This window comes from Gambusia affinis, linkage group LG17 (genome assembly GCF_019740435.1).
Source record: "Gambusia affinis linkage group LG17, SWU_Gaff_1.0, whole genome shotgun sequence".
NCBI lineage: Eukaryota > Metazoa > Chordata > Actinopteri > Cyprinodontiformes > Poeciliidae > Gambusia > Gambusia affinis.
The window spans coordinates 9,869,002-9,889,916 of NC_057884.1; the positions used below are offsets into that span (position 1 = coordinate 9,869,002).

Genomic DNA, 20,915 nt, shown 5'->3' on the forward strand with positions numbered 1-20,915 from the left:
AGCAATACCCGGCAAAGCAAAGGGGATCTGAACTGTTTCATGTCCACTTGAGGCATTGACTGTAAGCAGAGACGACTGGATGCAATCTAAGTCAGTAAATGCAATTTCAGAAGGGCAAATGAGACCATCAGAAGAAACAAGGACACAGTTTATCATGCAGAAAGAAGGGTATTACAGTCACCATTTTCTGTATGTTATGCATATGACATCAACCTAAATTTGTCTGGGATTATTTTAGACATGCACTAAGATAATGTAGCAAAATAGTGTTTGTGCTAAGGTTTTCTGCATTATGAAGTTAAAACTGACACAAAGTGCATTTCAGTGTGCAGTTATTTATTTTCTGGACATGTGAGTGGGGCCATTTAGCTTTTGTACTTGGTCAATATCAGCATTAGTTAAAGCCATAAAATGTTATGCAACATTTGTCTCCCGCGCTGCCCCTCCCAGCATCACTCACAGAGTAGCCAAAGTTACACAAGCTTTTTGCATGGGGAGACAGTTGGCATTCCAGCTAATCCAACTCAACCCGAACCAGCTGACAAGAGTGAGGTAGGGTTGGAGGGGGGAACACATAAAAAAAATTAAGGAATGTCTGCTTCAATTACGATAACATTTGGATCATTACATCATAATCCACATCCAAACACGCAACAAATATCTGAGCTAATGCCCTCTCCAGTGATACACACGAATAAATGTGGTTTGGTAAAGCCATTGAAACGACCAGTGAAGGTGGTGTGGTATGTGGATGTAATTCCACAGTGCAGAAGCAGTGATGGTTATTTTCTTTTTTTTTTTTTTGAAAGGATAGGATACAATGTGCTTCATTAATTTGCTCAAACAAAAATGTGAAAAAAATAATTTGGCTGCATGTAATATTTTGAATGTGCTGTGCAAAGTTTTTTTTCTTATTATTTTTTATTAAATGAAAACGGAATAATGGACCCTACAAACCAAGCAACTCCTTCAAAGAAAAAAAAAAAAATTAAACGCATGCAACGGAAATCCACACATGCACATTTTTCCCTTTTTTGATTTCTCCTCATATTTACGATTTCAGAGTGATACAAATATCATGTGCCTTTCTAAGCGGTGAATCTGATTTATATGGCATGTTTTTGGCTATCACTGTGTGGTAGTTGATCTAAAATACAGATCAAAAATAATTCCAGAAATACATAGATGGCTGACTCTAATCACACGGATAAATTCAAAGTCATCTTCACAGCCAATCGTCATTGCCTTCAAACAGTCCTGATAACTTTACTAGTAATGTACTACCACATATTGTGGAGTCCTACCCTGAACACAATGTTCCCTGGACATGTGAAACACTTTCATGGTAATATAATGCTGTGGGAGACTTCTTTTTCAGCCTTCCTTCCAATTTGTCCGAATTTGACCTTTTTGATCAAATGGGCAACAATTTAAGTGTCCAGCGGTGGAAAGCTGGTAGAGAAACACCCCTGAATACATGCAGGTGTGCTCTCAGCTACATACTTTGTTGTGGTTCAACAAAGTATGGTGTTGAACCAGACTTCATATGCATGACACACCTTTACCAGATAAAAATTTGTAAAAACCAACCAAACAAAACATGCTTCCCTTTATTTCTGCTTCCCAATTGGGCACCTTATTATTACTATACTGCAAAAATATTCCATTAAAATTTGGCACAATGTGAAAAAGTTCAACACATTAAAATGATGATTCTCCCCACTGAAAAATACTACTGTGAGTCAATCAAACTTACATAATTTTTTTTTATCGTGATGAAATAATAAAACATAAATTAACAACAAAAAAACTATTATTTTTAATGCATCCCTCCCTCCCCTCCCTCCTGTCTGACAGATGTTCGGAGAAGAGGACAGAGGGATCTCACGGGCCACATTTCGCCTGTAGCATTATGTAAATAAGGTGCAGGAGCATGTGCCAGTTAAACCGCAGTGCCGTGCGGAGTGAGGGATGAAGCACAGACGCTGCACGGCAGGAGCCGGGGCCGTCGGTAGATGGCGGTAACCCAAGAAACCTGATCCACCGGGCTCCCGTGCACTCCGTCTCAGTTTGCAGCACTCGCATTTGAAGACAAGAGAAGCCGAACAGTTTGAAGGACACCGAGAAGAATCAGCAGAGCCCACGGCGGGTCCTCTCTCGCGAGCACGCGGCGGAGCGCTCTGTCCAAGAGAACAGCGGGCAAACTCGGAGCACCATGGAAGACAAATCCAATTCGTTCTCCAGCAACAAGGAGGAGAAGGCGGATGGGAACAATGTTTTTCAGAGGCAAGACTCGATACAGAAAAATAACACGGGGAGCCAGAACACGAAGGACCATGGCAACTCCGTGGGATTCAAGGGGGAGCGGGAAGAGGCCATGGTCGGCTTTGACGACCTGGACGGGGCGTCCAGGCAGCATGGTTTTATGCAGAGGCAATTCGGGGCGATGATGCAGCCCGGAGTCAATAAGTTCTCCTTGCGAATGTTCGGCAGTCAGAAAGCCGTGGAGAAAGAGCAAGAGAGGGTCCAGACGGCCGGATACTGGATCATTCACCCGTATAGCGATTTTAGGTAAGGACTGGAACAGACACCTGCTCACCCCTCCCTCTGAATGCATCCCCTCCGTCACCCTGAGGGTCTGGGAGCTGTAGCCTCATACAGCCTGGCCCCTAAGCGCATCCACTAATCTACCTCTACATGTAAGCAATCTGGCTTCTGCAGGCAGAGAGGCTCTGCTCCAAGGCTGATTCATTGCGGCATAAATATATATATATAATTAAAATAATAATAATAAAAGGCAATGTGCATATTGGTGAGGTGTCCTTGGGAAAAGATTGCTGAATGTCAGAATTTGGGGAAAATTCTCACTGCTCAGATTTCCTGCATGTTTCACACAAACCGGGCGACGTGTTCCTCTATCTGAAGGGGCGATTTCACCTGGGCACAACGTGACAATGCCTCTGCACCATCACGGTAGTAAACATTTCATTGTAGGCGGCGGTAAAGCGAAAGGCCTACGTGCAGGGAAAAAAAAAAATAATGTACAGAATGCGGTAAAATCACGCAGGGGGAAAGAAGAAGCAAAAACTGCCATGTTGAATAAATTTAGAGAAACTAAAGAGGAGGTGTAAGGCTGTGTTTGAGTTGCTTCCATTGCAATATCTCACATTTTCCACACATTAAGGCAGAGAATCTCCTCAAAGTTTGGCTGCCTTATCTAATTTATATTGGACATGGACTCTCGTCCATTAGTATTATGGGAAAACCCAAAATTAGATGTTTATCTTTTATATTCTACAACGGGCTGAGCCAGCGTTTCATTCTTTCTCTCTCTTTTTTTTTTTTTTTCTCCAGAACATTTTATTTTTACCTTTGTTTTTCATATGGTGGCATGATTCTAGTCAAAAGCAGCAAACTCAACAAATACACAACAGGAAAGAAACAAAAAAGGACCTAAATCAATTGATTAGTCTGACTCTGTAGAAGCTGTTGTTACAGCTGTCCTAATGAGAGAATGTGCTGGCTGCAGCATAGAGGCAGTTCATAACTCCTTCAACAAGTGATATTGATATTTACATAGTTGCCAAATTTGCATATATCCTTTGCTCCATATTTGGTATTAGTATGGAGAAAACGCTTTAACAAATTATTATTCCTATAGCATAGGATGTGTAGCAAATGGATCCGGGTAGTTGGTTTTACATTTCGAGCACTAACCAGATCATACACAGGAAGGACCAGTAACACACATGCTGCATGTTTGTATGTTTACAGTTCACTTCTTGACCAATTAAGCATTTCATCTGGTCCGGCTTTTGCACCAGTGGGCTTTTGGCATGAGGACAGTCATCCCAGTTGTTCCCTCTGTTTGCCGCTACCACAGAGCTGTCCGTGGTCCTGAGCTTTGGGCAGGGGCTGTGAATGCAGAACTCTGTGTACACTGCTGCTGATTTAAGGGCCACTCGATCTCAGGTTGAAGACAAGTAGCAATAGATTTTCCAATACGCTTGAGTCCTGAGTAGAAATGAGCAGGTTGTGGCAGAAATATTTTTTCCTCATATCTAGAAGAAAGACAAATTTGCGTGTCTGCAAAATTTGAATGCAAGAAAAGCAAAGACTCAAGCTAAAAGTGGCCACTCGTCACTACTACAAGGCAACACTGTACTAATGTTTTCAAACTAGAATTTATAAGCTACTATTAGTCTGGTAGGTGTTTGACTGCATTGTGCCTACCTGAGCAGCAGATAAATATAGTGGAAAACAAATTTTGTCAACTCGAGGCTGTCATACTGAAGGCAGAATCCAATGCAGGCCCACTGCCGAGCCACTCTGCAGGTAAAATATAGAAATTGTCTATATTATACACATGGAGGGAGGCATAGTCAAACACACAGAAACTTCCAGATGTCCTTTTGTTTACACAAAAGTGCAAACTTGGTGGGCAAGGATTAGTGACAAACAGTCAATGAGCTTAGTAGGATCCGCAAACAATTATGCAAGAAGACTGACCCTTTCTAAAGATGACCAAAAGGCACGACAGGAATAATGAGGTGTAATCCGTACTTCCTTTTTGAATTTGTAGCAATAATGGGCGAGATTTTTGCTCATGCAGATGTAAGGGAACATGTCGCAGCAAAAAGGTCAGACTGGCCTCCTCCTTCTTGCTCCTTCTGGTGAAGGCTGCCCTCGGGTTATCCTCTCAATGAGATTTTCCAAAGAGTGATTGGACAGAAGGGATTCTTTCTCTTTAGCCAATGTAAAGAAGCGATGATAGTACGGCTCTGAAAGTGGTAGAGTGTATTTTAGGTGAACAAGCTACCTTTTTAGTTTACTTATGTAAGCAGAGTAGTGCAGCATGACCAAAGTCATACATACGAACAACACATGGATGACACCATGCATGGTGGGAGTGTTTGAAACTCAATATGCAACATATTCTTTGTGCACAGTACCTGCTTAAAGATTAATAACAGGTTAGTAATATTTATTATTCATGGATTATTTCGGAGAGGCTTCATGCCTGGCCTCACAGTTTGTGTTATGTTTTGTTGGACTCTTTGACACAATCTGCTTTCAAGATGCAAATTGTTAATTTTATTTTATTTTGTAAACAAGAGATGCATTGATCAGGCCAAAATGGATTTCCGAAAACAAAGACTATCACACAATAGTTTTTTGTAAAGGTAGTGGTTTTCAATTCAACAGGAAATCAAGTAGTTAAAGGGTTATCTTTTACGCATCAAATCATTTGTTCCCAACCTTTATTAGATTTTTATTAGACTCAGAAAAATGCATGAATGTTCCTGTTAATGACATTGATAGATAGAAAATCGTGCAGGTTCTTATCTTGGTACATTTATTGACTGAGGGGAAAATGTGAATCACTGGTCAGAGCTGATTTAAGAGATAATTCAAGGAAAGCATGTCCAGTTCTGATATCTGACCAAATGATTGGTGCGCCGTGGCCTAACAAATTGCAATGCTAGTCTTACAGAGCAGAAATCCTATTGCAGTTTAAACCTTTGGAGGATAGTGCGTGCATTTCTTTTTACAATATATGCTCCAAAATGATTGCTCAAATTTGATCAGCCAGAAGTTCTTGAATTTCTTGCCACATAAAAACAAAATCTATTCAGACATTTACCAATAAATGCAAATATTGAGTAAATTATTGTTGCTCCCTCTTGGCAGTTGTATCCATAGATTGCTCTGGGACCTCTTTGTCCGACCAGAAGACTGTGTTTTTTCTCGCTGCACCAGCATCATTACTTTGTGACCTTTCACTACGTGCCTTACCTGTTATATTGCAGACTGGATTGGACCAGCCTGCGCTGACTAAGACCATGTAGGGTTCCCTCTGTTGCTTGGCAGGATTGGCCTGGCACTGATTATGATGGATCACTTGTTGTAAAAAGGAAATCTACGAGAGAAAAAAAAGTGCTGGCTTGATTTAAAGCAGGATTAGTTCTACTACTGAATCCCTCTGGAGGTTCATGTCTTTTAAAACTTTAAGCTGTGGTGTGTGCAAGAACATTTTGTCTCATTTCTTTGCTTTTTTTTGTTGTTTTTTAAAAAATATATGTATCCAGGGCTCACACATGCTTGTTTAATCTATCGTCATGCAGCAGGTATTGAATTGACTTGGGAAGAAACGTCTCTGCAGTGTTACTGCGGAGTCGGCTGTGTCTCGCTCCTGTCGCTCATGTAAATCAATGACAACAGCAACTTGTTTGGGTGTTCGGGGTGATTTACAGTGTGAAGCTTTGAAAGAAGCGTGTGCGGCGCATCTCGAGGTGACTGACTGCAAAGCTGGTGCTGCACAGGAGCGCACTGCTTGAATAATGCACCCTGTCCATTGCTTGACATCCTGAATCTGAAGAAGGGGATAAATAAAGGCTGTATGGAGTTGCACAAGGCACAGTTACAGCTGCTGCTACTGGTTTAACTGGGATTGAGAATAAACTGAGAAGTTGACTGTTAATCCAAGAGCTTAATCCAATGATGACTGAAAACATGAGTGCAGTGGCAGAATGCGGTGGTAGCCTTATGATGGACTAGGTCTATAAAAAGCACAAACTCATACCACATGTAAAGAAATATCACCCAAAATGCTGGGCTTTGGATCAAACTTTTGGATTACTTATTCAAGTGGGTGTCTGAAAGGTTGTGTACAGTATGATTACCACCCAAAACCAAGTCACGATAGAGATAAAAATATGTAAAAGATGTGGGCAGTCCTTTTCATTATGTTAATGCAATTGGAAATCATCCAAGATTTCCTTGACTTGCAGCTTAACCTTTTGAGCTGCTGGTTGTGTTTCAACTTATTTAACTTCAACAGGGCTCTCTGCTTTAACCACAGGCTTAGATAATCTTTTTACTCATTTCATTTTCCATCTTCATTCTCGACCCCATCACCCCCAGTATAAATATTCCAGTTTTGGTGCCTCTGGAAACTGAAAAGAGGAATCACAGCAGATACGTTTTTTTATTTTATTTATGTAATAAATAAATACAAACAAAAAAAGGTACTTGTGCTTTACTTGCAGTGCCTTGCAAATACAGCTCTGGAAAAAAAATTTAGACCTCTCAACATTCAGTCTGATTTAACTTTTTATAGGTACATGTTTGAGTAAAATGAACTTTTTTTTTTTTTCATTGACGGCATGTCTCCGAAATCCCAAGGAAAAATTTAGTGTTTATTTGCAGAAAATGAGAAATGGTCAAAAATAACGTAAAACATACAGTGCTTTCAGACCTCAAAGAATGCAGAGAAAAGAAGTTCACATTTACTTAGACACAATAGTACTAATGTTTTAACTCAGGAAGAGTTCAGAAGTCAATATCTGGAGGAATAACCATGAAGTTTTCAATGAGGTTCAGTGCAGTGGTCTCCTATTTTTTTCCCCAGAGCTCTGTGTTGGCATTTTTCACATTTTGTCACATTACAGCCTTGGGACTCGAGGATGTACTTTTTAAGTGAAATGAAAATTAAATGTTAAAATGTTTTTACAAGCACTTGAAAAAGCATTGCAATTTTATCATTTAAGCCCCTTTTTCATTTTATATCCCTAAATTAAATTCTTAGCAAACAAGAGTCCACTTGAGTCCAAATTAATCTCTGTATAAAACCTACCCCTACAGGATAAAAATACAGGGAATTAATCAGAGCAGCAACCTACGCTCCTTTGTAGCACAGGAGAAGTTGCAGAGATCCACCTCTCAGGTGAGAGAATCTTTTGACAATATAACTATTATCCATCCTTAACGGAGAGGAGATGAGAAGAAAGTCCTGTGTTTTGTTTGTTGCAGACCAAGAACAAAGATCCACAACAAACAGCTGGCTAGAGTTGATAGAAGATAAATGGAACTAAATACAGGACAATCCTGGATATAGGAGGTTCACCTACCCACAGGACAGAAATAATAAACAACCAGATTTAAAGTAAAAGGGTTTAGATCAAAGCAATTTCATGTGTTAGAACGGCCTAGTGAAAGTCCAGACCTAGATCCAGCTGAGAATAGCTGAACACAATCCAGTCTGACTGTGCCAGATTGGTTTTGGAAAGAATAAAGTACATTTAGGGTATGTTGAAACATACCCTAAATAACTAGCAGCTGTAATTGCAGCAAAAAATAGTTACATATTCATACTAGATTTTTCTTTGCAAAAGAAAGTATCAAACCATGTTTAGTTTTTCTTCTACACAATTGTCCCCAACATGCTGTTCTATAGCAGTGTTTCCCAACCCTGGTCCTCAAGGCACACTGTCCTACATGTTTTAGAGGTTTCCCTGCTTTAATGTGCCTGATTCAACTGATTGCAGTTCAACAAACGCCTGTTAATCATTCATCAATTGAAATCAGCTGGACTGAAGCAAGGAAATACCTAAAACATGCAGGGCAGTGTGCCTTGAGGACCAGGGTTGGGAAACACTGTTCTATAGGATACACTGTGGTTGTAACATGACAGATGCTCAAGGAACATGGATGTGTTTATAGGCATGGAATATTACAGTGGCACAATAAGCCGCCAAAAAGTATAATTTTTTTAACTCTTAATGGTTAGAATGTCCAATTAATGATTCTTATTACCATCATTGTCTTCATATCTTAAAATGAAACACCCCTCAGAGGAATATAATGCATGTAAAACCCAAAGTGCATCATGCAATTTCCTTAAGCATCCACTGCAGGGCTCAATATCTGCTACTGGTGTAAAAATACCTTCAATAGGTTTTATGAGCCACCTTGAAGACCGCTTTTCGGCCGAAGTGAAGACAATTATCGGACACATGATCTGTGGGTATTTATAAAGCCAAGGCCCTGGTTTAATGTATTCACACAGATCCATTACTGTGTGGCCGGTCCTCCCGTCCGACAGGCAGCCTGCCAAGCAGCCAGCAAGTCCATTTCCACCTTTGGTAACGTCAGAGAGCAGGCAGCGAGGCAGGGACAGAAGCGAGCAAGGCTGGCGTCAGTGGAGAGTTTTTAGAAGGAGATAGGATTCCTGAAAGCATCTATTTTCATTTCGTGGTCGCTCAGCCCTTTCTGGGGCCTGGGACGCTTGGTGAACAGAGCATGGGAACTGATAAATTACTCCTGCCTTTTTCCTTTTCTTTTTTTTCTTTCTTTTGCACAGCAAGGCAGAGCGCAGGGACATTAACAGGGCTGTGAAGTATGAGCGGGTCTCAGTCCAAAGAGTCCTGAAAAGGGACAGTAAGTGGTTGCAATAGATAAAACAGTGTCCTTGAATCATGGTCATGAGATCTGGCAATAACTCTAGTGTGGATCTTCATTCTTCCTGAGGGTTCACATAGTAAAATAAAAGCCATAGTCTTAAATGTTCCACCTTGAAATCAGTGAAACCACCAATTGAGATTAAGATTACACAATAATCTTATCGATTTATGTTAACTAGCTAAAGCTGCCTTGTTTTTGTCGCTTAACTAATTTGCATGTATTTCGGTTGCAGGTTCTACTGGGACTTGATAATGCTCATCATGATGATGGGGAATCTAATCATCATTCCTGTGGGAATAACCTTCTTCTCAGAGCAGACCACCACCACCTGGCTGGTCTTCAACGTGGCTTCGGATACCATCTTCTTGGTGGACCTGGTCATGAACTTCAGGACGGGGATCGTCAATGAGGAGAGCTCTGAGATCATCCTCGACCCCAAGGTCATCAAGATGAATTACCTGAAGAGCTGGTTCGTGGTGGACTTCCTCTCCTCCATTCCGGTGGATTATATCTTTTTAATAGTGGAGAAAGGCTTTGACTCGGAGGTGTATAAAACTGCACGTGCTCTGCGTATCGTCCGCTTCACCAAGATCCTCAGTCTCCTGCGTCTGTTGAGATTGTCCCGGCTCATCAGATATATACATCAGTGGGAGGAGGTGTGTATATGCCATTTTTTTGCATATAGATTAAAAGGAGGAAAAAAAGACAAAGTAGTTGTTATGAGAGTATTATGTGTATATTTGGGCTTGTGAGCTGGATGTAAAACCACCCGGTGCCATTTTTAGAGGGTTTTTATGGAGACATAACTGACTAAATGCGATAAAAGGCTACATTACCCATTGACGATTCTACACAGTAAAGCTAGATGCAACATGGTGGTGGGAACAATCTCAAACTTAAAGAAAGTTAATTATTTTCAGTTGAGAAAGGATTTATCCTGCTCTTGTGATTTTCAGGTCATAAGTAATGTTCCACACCTAAATTATGCATGTTTTCTTACTAATTGTGGTAATATACAGTCTAATATACAGATTCCAGTACAGTTTTACAGTGAATAGATATTTTAAAATACATTACAGAGGCACTTCTGTTTAGGCATGGACATGCTTTCTGTTTCAAGGTATGCCTCAGTTCCACAAAGTCTTTCTTTCTAATAACTACACGCAGTACTGTCCTACTTGCAAGTGGAAACCAGAATTATGATGATATCTGTTGACTCAAGATCGCATAATACGAACACACTTCAGTATGTTTTGCGAAAGTGAAGCCTGTTTTGCAAAAAAACTACCTAGTTACTGTTAGCCTGTGGGTATAAGGTGTTCTTAATATCTTGCTTGTATTTGCAGTTAGGACTCTTATTTTGAAGTAAGACAGGAAGCAATTTTAGAGCTGCACTGTTGTGTGACATGGTTATGTAATAAAGACATCTGGTTAGGCTACCTGACAACTCTTGATTACAGCAGCATTGAAAAAGCTGACACCAATTCCAAATTGATTTCCCAGCATTTTGGGTACTAAAAAAGTCAAGAAAAACAGCCTGACAAGCCTTGACAATCAGCAAGAGAAGGCTGATTTGTAAGTACTGTTGTAAAATGCTGCACACCAGAGCTGGTTAACAAAAAATAGCTTTAGTGCTAAACTAAAAGGCCAATGTGCTGGACTACACTTTGTGATTTCTTGTTCAGAATATAAACATTTTCGCCCGGTTACATCTCACCACCATTCTGATGCTTCCTGTCCTTGCTGGAAAATGGCATGAGGTTGCCATTACCATATTAAACCACAGGGATGGTGTGTTTGGGATTTCATACAGGATTGGTTTTCCACCAAATATTATTTTTGCAAATATGCAGAAAAGTTATTTCTCGTCTGTTGAGAGGACCTGGACCTCTCCATGTGTTTTCTGTATTCCCTGCGTTCATAAAGAAATGGCTCTACGTGAGACCTTTAAAACTTAGCTTTTGTTTGAGGCCTTCGCATAACAGCTGCATACATACTGAGATTAGACTACACACAAGGACACTCTATTTACTAACTAGGCTAGCTGATGAAATCCAGATGAAATTTGCTTACACTGTTTTTTATTTACCAAATACATATGCTTTCTGCGCTTCATTTTGTGTGTATATATATATATATATATATATGCTTATAAAAAGTTTTAGTGCAGTCTGTTATTTCTATTCAGTCTCCCTTTTATGCCTTATAAAATAGCACACAGAAAAGAGCGACTCGAATAGGTCCAAGTGTTGTGTGGATGAGACAAATATTTGGTGCAGCAAGGTTAATGAAAATCTGCAGTGAGCATGCTGCCTGTCAGTGCAGCATATAGGGACACGTCATAATGCTTGAATAGAGGAGCAGAGCTCACAGCACTGCTTTTCTCTCTCTGCTTCTCATTCAAGTTGTTCCTTTCCTCCACTTTTCTCACCTATGTGCTTTGTCATTTCTGTTTAGCCCTTTGTCCCTTTTAGATGTCAGGCTTTTTAAAATTACAATAATAGGGTGTTGAGTGTTGTTTAGAGCCACATTCACAATAGCCAACACATCCGCAGGAGACATGTGTTGGAAAGAGTCTAGTCAGTTCCACCTTGTCAGGTGTCTGCATCAGGATTAGAGTGCTAATGGAGGGACAAATACAGCCTCTGCCGTCGTAATGGACTTCAAGCAGCGTACCGTCATTACATCAGCTCAACCAAAGACTTAGTTAGTTATTCAGGCAGTCAGTTTCCACAATAAGTCATTCTCCATCCTCTATGTTCATCCATTATTCCTTCATCTGTCATAGTGTGTTGGCCGCCTCCTTCCTCACTTTGTCACATCTCTCTCCTCCGTCTGCGGAGGAACGATGGGTGTTGTTTAATCATCACCACAGGCCAGAGAGTCAGAACTGGCCACATTCAGATTTGTTGTCTTTTTTTAATCCTCTTTAGATCTTGTACTATAGAGACAAACTGCATATTAATATGTTGGCTGTATTCATGCCTCTTTTTTATCCACAGGGAAGGAGTTTATTTTTACTTAAAATGATAGATGTTGGCCATGTGTGTTAAAAATAGGTTTGTAGTCAGCTGCAGGTGTGCTGAAGTAACTACCTGCCACGTTTTAGTAAATCTGCGCTTTAGTTTTGTTAAATTTGCTTGTGCCAAAATCGAGAACACGTAGTGTTTTAAATAAAACAGCTGAGTGGATACACTCACTTGACTGTGAGCCATTGGGGAGGGAGAGACTATAAGATAAGCTAGGAAGCTTGTCGAAAGTTGCAATGCAGGAATCCATCACAGATGACTGGGTAGTTAAATCACCGGCGCACTCCCACACCCTACCTTGTTTGGTATTTGTGCTGCTGGTTGCCGCTGTTTATGCATGGCTCTCTCTGTGTTTGATCAGCTATTCATCTGTGTGTTTACTCTCACATAATTATTGCAATGTGCAGAGCTTTGGGAAATTATAGCGTTCGCCGTAAAGGTCATGGGGAGCAGTAAATATGGCCTACACTCAAACAGGACAATTTAAACAGGCACCAACCACTTGGAAGACCGTGCTGTTTACACACCTGAAAAGTAACACCTTTTTTCTGATCTTCCTGTGAGGAGGTAAACAGGACAGATTTGATTTTAGCAGACATCAGCATATTTTCACGCCACGATTAATGGAGTCATATTTCTGGTTTGATTTCATGTCGAAATCAAACCAGAAATAAAAATATTGCTCTGATTTAAGCTACGCTCACGAGTCATATTATTTTCTCATTCACTATATTGGGCACTATATAAAGAGTCAGTCATTTTGTTGGAATGTTGATATCCTTTAAACTTTTCACATTTAGTCCTGTCGCTGGTACAGGATTTTAGGTGATGTTTTTTTAAATTATTTTTTGATGAGCACCCTCCATTACAGTGTCTAACTGGCTTTGATTCCACTGTATGATAGGTTTGAAAATGGTTGAGCCCAGTTTAATATTTCTAAGGTTAACAGTATGTCTTTATTTTCAACTGGTAGACTGTTTCTCTGTAGTAAAGAGATTTGAGTGCAACATCAGGTCCATGTCAGGCAACCAACCAGCTAAATGACGTCTACTATTTCTCTTAAGAAGAGGGGTCAAAATTTCACATAAGATGCTTTTGTCAGTTGCCATGGGTACAGAAAGCATGTGGTCCAGGTACTAATCTGTTAAAGGGCATACATCTACAATTGAGAGGGTTTGAAAATCTATATTTGCTTATGCATTGACAGTTTTGACCAAGTATGGATTTGAGAAAATTCACAGTAAATTCAAGCTTATGCAAACTCTTTTTCCTGGAAATTATGAAAGTGGTTTATCTTGGGTAAAGAAAAATGCTCCAAATGGTTTCTTAAAGGCCAAAAATGAACGTGACATTCTATGATGAGTGGATGTGAACTTTTCACTGGAAGTGAAGGCTAAATTGCTGGATTTGGACACGCATTTTAAAGCTTGTGCTGCAGAACAGCTTTAAAGCATTTACATCATGTTGCAGTAATTAATGCAAGTAATTAAAAATGCTCCATCTGCTGGAAGTGATGAGTAGCATTCCCTGTACTCATGTCCAAAACAGGCTGTTCCACATTCTAATTTTATTTTAGGCAAACTGAATGTAGCTTAACTTTATTTTTTGGTCATTAATATACCAAAAATGATCAAATAGGTATTTGTTAATGATGCTATGATATTCATTCGCTAAGTAGAGTTGTTAACACCTCCAACCCGCCACTGCTTATGTGGAATCGCAAATGACAGCATTCAACATAAAATAGGACAAAAGTTTTTGTCATCAATTAAAATTTTTAGGTCATGTTGGTCTTCTTTTGGGGGCACCATAAAGTGGAGTTGTTTAATTACTGGTAGTGAGGACTTGAATAAAAGGAGTCCTATATGTTGTGAACTCATAAACCAGAGGTTTCATTGCTTTTGAATAAAACATCATCCACCAGAGACCACAAAAGAAGAAAGAAATTGAGTAGAAACAACTTTCAGATGTTGTTTCACTCTCTGCCAGTTACTTTCCTCTGAATTCATTTAGAATTTAATGTGCACTGGATGAAAGTCCCTTGTTTTGGCCTCATTTTTCCAACATACAAGGATAATGTACTCTGCAGTAAAGAAGTAAAGACAGTTTTTTGGTATTTTTAAATGCTTGTATTGTATTTGGGTGGTGATAAAGTACCTTGATTGTTTTGGTGAGTGGTTGTCTTCCAGCTACTTATCTGTAATGTCTGAGAGTCTAATGAGTGGCTTTTTATAATGACAATGATTAGGGGTGGCATTTACACTATTTAAACTTTAACTTCATCAGTGTTATTGGGGATGTCTCCAGGACGTTTTTGCCCTCTGCTCATGTATTTCGAACCTTCTGTCCGTATGTTTCTCTTATTATTTCATGCCCTCACAGGCTAATTATACAAAGGACTTTTGAGTCATTACACTAAAGTTTTACCGTGTCCAACTTCTAAAATAGCCCTTGCATGCTTTCTGTTTTTGAGAACGTTATTTTCATGAAAATACGTTTGTCCATGGGAAGATTTATAGGAATGGATTGCTTAAACTGCTGCTTCTGTGTGGATTTAATGTATTTAATAAAAGATGCAAACACATAATTAAAGGATAACATTTGTAAACTGCATGTAGAAAATCCCCAGAGCTCCCAGTGCCACATCTGGCTCATCACGGCCACCCGGCCTCCTGCCAGATTCCGGCTCAAGCTGGAGGGCTCAGGTTGGGCTTGTGGCAACACAGCGGCCCTCTGGGGTGGCTCTAACCTCTGTGAGACCTCAGGCTGAGTTTGACTAATGCTGCACTGTTGGATTAAACATGAAATCAGTACACCTAATCCACACAGAGCTGCATTTTTTTTATGCCTTAGATTACAATTTTGAATGTATGAGATTTACTAATTGGATGTTTTTGGAATGGAGTTGTTGCAAAAAAAATATAGTAATTCATATATATATATATGTATATATATATATATATATATATATATATATATATATATATATATATATATATACATATATATATATGAAAATTAAATATATTTAGAAATTAAATATATAAATTTTCTTTTGAAGAATGTGCATTATTTTGTAAAATAATGCAAATTGTTTATTGGAAAATGATGCACCATGCACTCAAGCATAATGCATTCACAATTTAAGATCAACTTTCTACACATGGTATAGCAACATTGGAGTCTACTCAAAGTATGTCATACAATTGAAATTGATATTGTAACAGGCTTGCAGTTGTAATTTGGCACAAACATCCCATAGTAACAGAAACTTTTGTAATAAAATGATTTACACTTTCATTGTTGTATTTCCAGGAAACTTTATTTTTGTTAATGTTAAACCTCTTGGGTAAGTTTTTTTTTTTTTTTTTTTTACTCCTAATCTGACATGAACTTGGAAATGGATTGAAAAGAAAAGACAAGGATTCTTAGGCAGCCTGATTGATGTAACCGAGTCACAGGACGTTTACTGTTCAAGTTCATTAGATCTTCTCAAAATTCTACCATTAGTATTAAGTAATATTCAAATTTATAAAGTGTGTCCACTTTATAAATTTGTGAATACAGTTTCCGTGTTTCCAGTTGTGTAGTTTGCTCTACACAAAGTTTAGGGCTGACTCCCAGCCATTAACTAAGTGATCTCTTTAATTAGAGTTTATCAGCACAGATCTATTCTCCCAACCCGAGGTGCTGGATTCACAATTGGTAAATCGATCTGAAAGAGGGAAATTGTGAGCAAGCTGACCTTGGTGTATCCAGTTTACCATGTGTGGCAGCAGGAAAACGAAACTATCTTCTACTGGCCTTCAAATTACTCATACCTTTGTGAGACACTAGAGCTTTCTACAGACAAACATTCATCATTCAGTGTGAATGTTTGTACCATTTCTGTCTTTGTAGATCTGTATACAGTTTTCTTTCGGTTGTATATATTTTTTAAAGCACTATTAGCTAAACTGATAGCTTAGCTATTAGAAATAGCTAATAGGTATCCTAAGGAATAAATTTTTTAGTATGGTACTGAAAATAGCTTATTTTGTTTCATCTTCACTCTGTAGCTGTTGGTCCTGAAGTTTAGTGCCTTCAGCATGACAGTAAAGGCTTTTTTTTCTTTTCTTTTTTTTTTTTTTACCATAAAAAGAATATATTTTTTTAATTTTCAACTGTTGCTGAGCAGGAACAGTTGAGCTGAAAATTGTCTGATTTGGTTCATGTGCAGATTTGTACATCTCATATTCATCTCTGATTAATTCATAATAGATGCCAGCATTCGCCCAGTATTTTAATCTACCATATTTCTGGTGGTACTGTAGGGCTGATTGTCTACTTGCGTTTGGTAAAGTAACAGCAACTACAGTAAAAGTGGTTTGTTTCACTCTGAAATTGTGAGCTGTACACTCAGAAGGGACTTGAATCCATGGTTAGAGAATAACCCAAGTACATAATTTATGAAAAGGAGGGTGGCAGATTGTAAAAACAAAAAAAATATTTAAAAAAATTCAACAAAAAAAGAAAGAAAACTGACGGTGCTGCATGAGAAGGAACTAACTAGGATTGCGAAAATATATAAATAAAGTACGTATGAGCAAAGAAGCCGAAGGCATCTCATTACCAGCTTGTTTCGTGTTATAGCTGATTAGTGGGCGTTACAGTGTCCCGTGGCCTTGCTTCACCTGTCTCAGTAAAGGTTGTGCCAGGTGCTCAGAGCCATGGGGCCAGCGTCCCAGAACCACGTGGAGACCCGCAGACGCACAGCCACGCACACACACTCACAAAAAACACACACACACACACACAGGGATGCGCTGACTCACGATGTACTAAATCATGTGTTAGATTAAAGGAGAGTAGAGAGACGGGAAACAAAGAAAGGGGAGCAGTTTGTGTTTCTTTTCATTGGTGAATCACAGCAGCAGTGCCAGCTGCATAGTTTTTCATTTATCATCCGTTGCAGTTAGAAAACAGGCTTTCGCAGTTGGTTGTGTAAAATTAAGCTCAAACTTTTTATTATCAGGACATGCAAGTGATCTCTTTTTGCTTTGTTTTTTTCTTTTTCTTACCATCTCCCATATGTCTCTACGTCAACGTATAGAAGAAATGCACAGCTAATTTATCAGAGAGAGCACCAAATGGCATTTACAGGAGCATAATTAAAAAGAGCCTGTCCTCATTACCATATTCTCTCAAATGGTATTTAGCTGTTGGACACACAAGCAGGGAGCGGGTAGCAGAAATGTGTGGCTACAGGACTCACTCTGCGTTGGAGCAGAGCCGTTGGCTGATGTCTGCGTACAACTGTTTCTTGTTACGTCCTGTGATTTGATGCGAGGCGAGAGGCTGAGGATTGTTGTCATGTCTACGTGTTTGTGTGTGGATCTGGTTATTTTATACCCTGTGGCCAATAAGAGAGGAGGCATGTGGCAGCTTGGCAGCACAACCGAACTCTTTCAATCTGGCTCGGTGGAAAATATCGATCCACCCGTAGCATGACTGAGACTCCTGTTGCAAAGATAAGCAATAAAAAGACTTAATGTCCCTCATTCAGTAAAACAGAACCCTTTGTTTTAACAAAAAAATAAATAAAAAAAAACCTATAAATGTTGCTGAGGATCCAGTTTTGCACCACCAGTTAACGGATGCCCGGAGATATCTGTGTTATTTATCAAACTGATGAAGCCTCAAAGCAGCCTGCATGTTGCAGAAGAAGGATTGAGGGAGTTGGGTGAGCGTTGGGAGGGTGTGTGTGCGCGTGTGTGTGTTTGAGAGGGTGGTGGTCTTTATGGCAGCATCTCCTGATGGTGGAAAAAATAAAAAGTTGGATGAAGTGGAGTTCTCATGCTCCACATGCTAACATTGAAGTCATGATAAAGTAAATGCACCAAAGTGGCTGCAGCAAAATTTCTGTGTAAAGAAAAAGAAAAAAACAAAGTTGACTTCTACACAGTAGCTAAATGGACTTCGTCAGACCAATTTTGTCATGCAAAGAGAAATGAAGGACGTTGCTTTTTTTTTATTAATTTTTTTTTTTCATCTCACGCTGTCAGTTCTCGTCTTCTGTCTTCCAAAAGAGCCTCTCTGACGATGAGCATAATGCACCATGAATTCTGTTCTTGCTCAGCTCACTGAGGGAAGCTCACTCTTGGCTCAAGGGGAGGAAAATCCCAGACTCAACAGCCTGAAAGAACGACTTCTTCTCCTTGATCCCTGCTGACTATCTTATTTTTCCTTGCCAAATTGCTCCTTCTGTTGCTAGTTGCTCTTGTTAACTGCAGTAGAGAGTGCTAATTGTTTTTCCATATGGTTAAGCACACAGAGTTTAAGGTCACATTTAGGTTTGAGAAAGTGGAAGGAAATCTGCTGCTTAAAAAATGATTTCATTAGAAATGCATCTGACCAGAAGTTATACTTGTGTTTTTACAAAACTACTACTGCCACTGCTTTTGATGATTTATATGTTCCTTTTGTGTTCTACTCTTGGCCCTTCTGGAGTGTGTGTTGTCAAAAACTCCCATCTCAGCTAACCTTAGCATGGCGATCCAGTTCAACTTGCAGTAGGATTTAGCCAACTCGACACATTTCAGTTTGTAGGGTGAGCCCTTTGTAGGGGAAAGCCCTTCTCCTGCCATGCTTGCCAACAGTAGCATTTTGCTGTTCTTCCTTAGTGTCAAAAAAAAATTTGTTTGAAAAATTGAAGACATACTGTTTTAGATGTCTTCATTAGTAGACCAGAAGGAAGCAACATGAATATTGTGGCGTAAGAATAGACAAGAAAAGCACTAATTAAATTAGTCTTTGTTGCAAAATTTGTTAGAAACTTAACTTTTGTTTTGCGCTCACAAGTTTTAGAAGATGCAATGTTTTTGTATAACCACTTAACTTTCACAGAACATTTTAATTTTGTTTTGGCCATTGCCTATAAGCAAGAATATATACGTTTTACTCATATTTGAGAAATATGAGTAAAACGTAGTTTTTTTTGTTTTTTTTTACTCAATATGAGTAAAAAATACTCTTATTGAGTATTTGCCACTACTTGCCGCTAAATATTCATTACTCATATTTAGCTTTAATCAGCTGAGTTGGTGGTAAATCTGTTTGTGAACGTTTTTTATGCAATAGACAGACACAGATTGGATTTTAGTTTTTCAAACATCATTTAGTTGATTCACTTTTAAAATAAATATCAAAGACTAAGATGCAGTATATCTGTCTCTTAGTTTGTTCCATGTTTTTGTCTGGGGTTCAGTGAAAAGTACTAGGGAGAACCACTCAAGGAAACTGTTTGTTTTTGTCTGAAAAGTAAAAGCTGTTATTTTGTGAACATAGATGGATTTGAGACCAAGGGAGAATAAAACTGCGGCTGCTTTTTTTTTTTTTACTGCTGGTTATCTTGTGAATCGAAATTGTTCTGAGAACAAATTTATCAAATCTGAGGTCATGCAAAACTATCTGCATAACTGCTTAATACTTTTAAAATTATGATAATGGTTCTAGTCTCTTTGTGCTTCAGTTCCACAGACACCCCACTACTTGCCGCTTATTTGCTCCTCCGAAGTCTGAGTGTGGGTTGTGCCACTCCAGAGCATTTAACTTGGTAATAAACTAGAAACACAAGACCATTGTGGGGATTTACTCGCCACAATGAATCCCCACAAGAGTTATAGAACGTTCATGAGTTCTACAACTAACTAGAGCATCTAGAGCTCAAAAAATCCAATTCATTTAACATTTTAACCCAATCAATTGTCTGGTTTCTGGACATGCTGCCAAACTGTAAAAGAGACCCAGACAACCACAGTTGTGGCAGGTCGATGGGGGAAGAGAAAAAAAATGAGGTAGAAAAACATGCACTGCAAAATACACACTATTGCCAAAGGTATCTGCTCATCTACCTTCACATAATTATGAACATGAGTGACGTCCTATTTTTAATTGATAGGGCTTAATGGGTTCAGCTTTCGCAGATAGAACCACTTCAGCTCTTCTGGGAAGGCTTCCCTAAATTACAGACATGTTGTTATCGGTGTTTTTCACCATTCTTTCAGAAACACATTTGTAAGGTCAAATTTTGATGTCTCCTCTCTATTTCATCTCAAATGTGTCCTTAAAGCCAGCACTCATTGCTGTCAAGATAAGCTCTTCCATGTCAAATTCTTTTATGCAGGTCTTTGTACTATGTTCACTGCTTTGCAGTCATGTAAAGTATGCTGAAGCTTTAAGAGTTCCTTTGATTCTAAGGGAATTAGCCCAGCTCTTAAGTAACAATCACACTCTATATTCGCCTCTGAACCAAACCTTACACTTGGCACAATGCAATCAGAGAAGTGTTGTTCTCCTTGCAACCCGTCCATTAGATGACGGGCAGGGAGGCATGATTTGTCATTCCAGGCGGCGTGTTTCCACTGCTCCAGAACCCAGAGTGTCCATGCTTTACAACGCTGCATCCGGTGCTTTGCCTTCCCCTGCATCTCACTAGTAACTTGTGTGGCCTACTGATGTGTGGCAGAGTTGCTGCAGTTCACAGTCACTTCAACTTTGTCAAAACACCAATACCAGACTGTGGAATATTTCCTAACAAAGAATTTTCATGGCTGGATTTATTTATCCTGTCATAGTTCTGCACTGGAACTCACTGACTGTTTT

The 20,915-nt window shown here is 39.2% G+C and overlaps 1 protein-coding gene across 3 annotated transcripts in view; it reads left to right on the forward strand.

The window, feature by feature from the left end:
• The window catches only part of LOC122846762 (potassium/sodium hyperpolarization-activated cyclic nucleotide-gated channel 1), a 94,918-nt gene that overhangs the window by 22,438 nt on the left and 51,565 nt on the right, over nucleotides 1-20,915 (forward strand). For 2 of the 3 annotated variants that reach the window (XM_044143908.1, XM_044143909.1), the window contains one exon: nucleotides 9,476-9,899. In XM_044143908.1, coding sequence (XP_043999843.1) covers nucleotides 9,476-9,899 — 424 coding nt within the window. Of the gene's footprint in view, nucleotides 1-1,857; nucleotides 2,572-9,475; nucleotides 9,900-20,915 lie in introns of all 3 variants that reach the window. The other variant, XM_044143907.1, reaches the window with a different exon arrangement.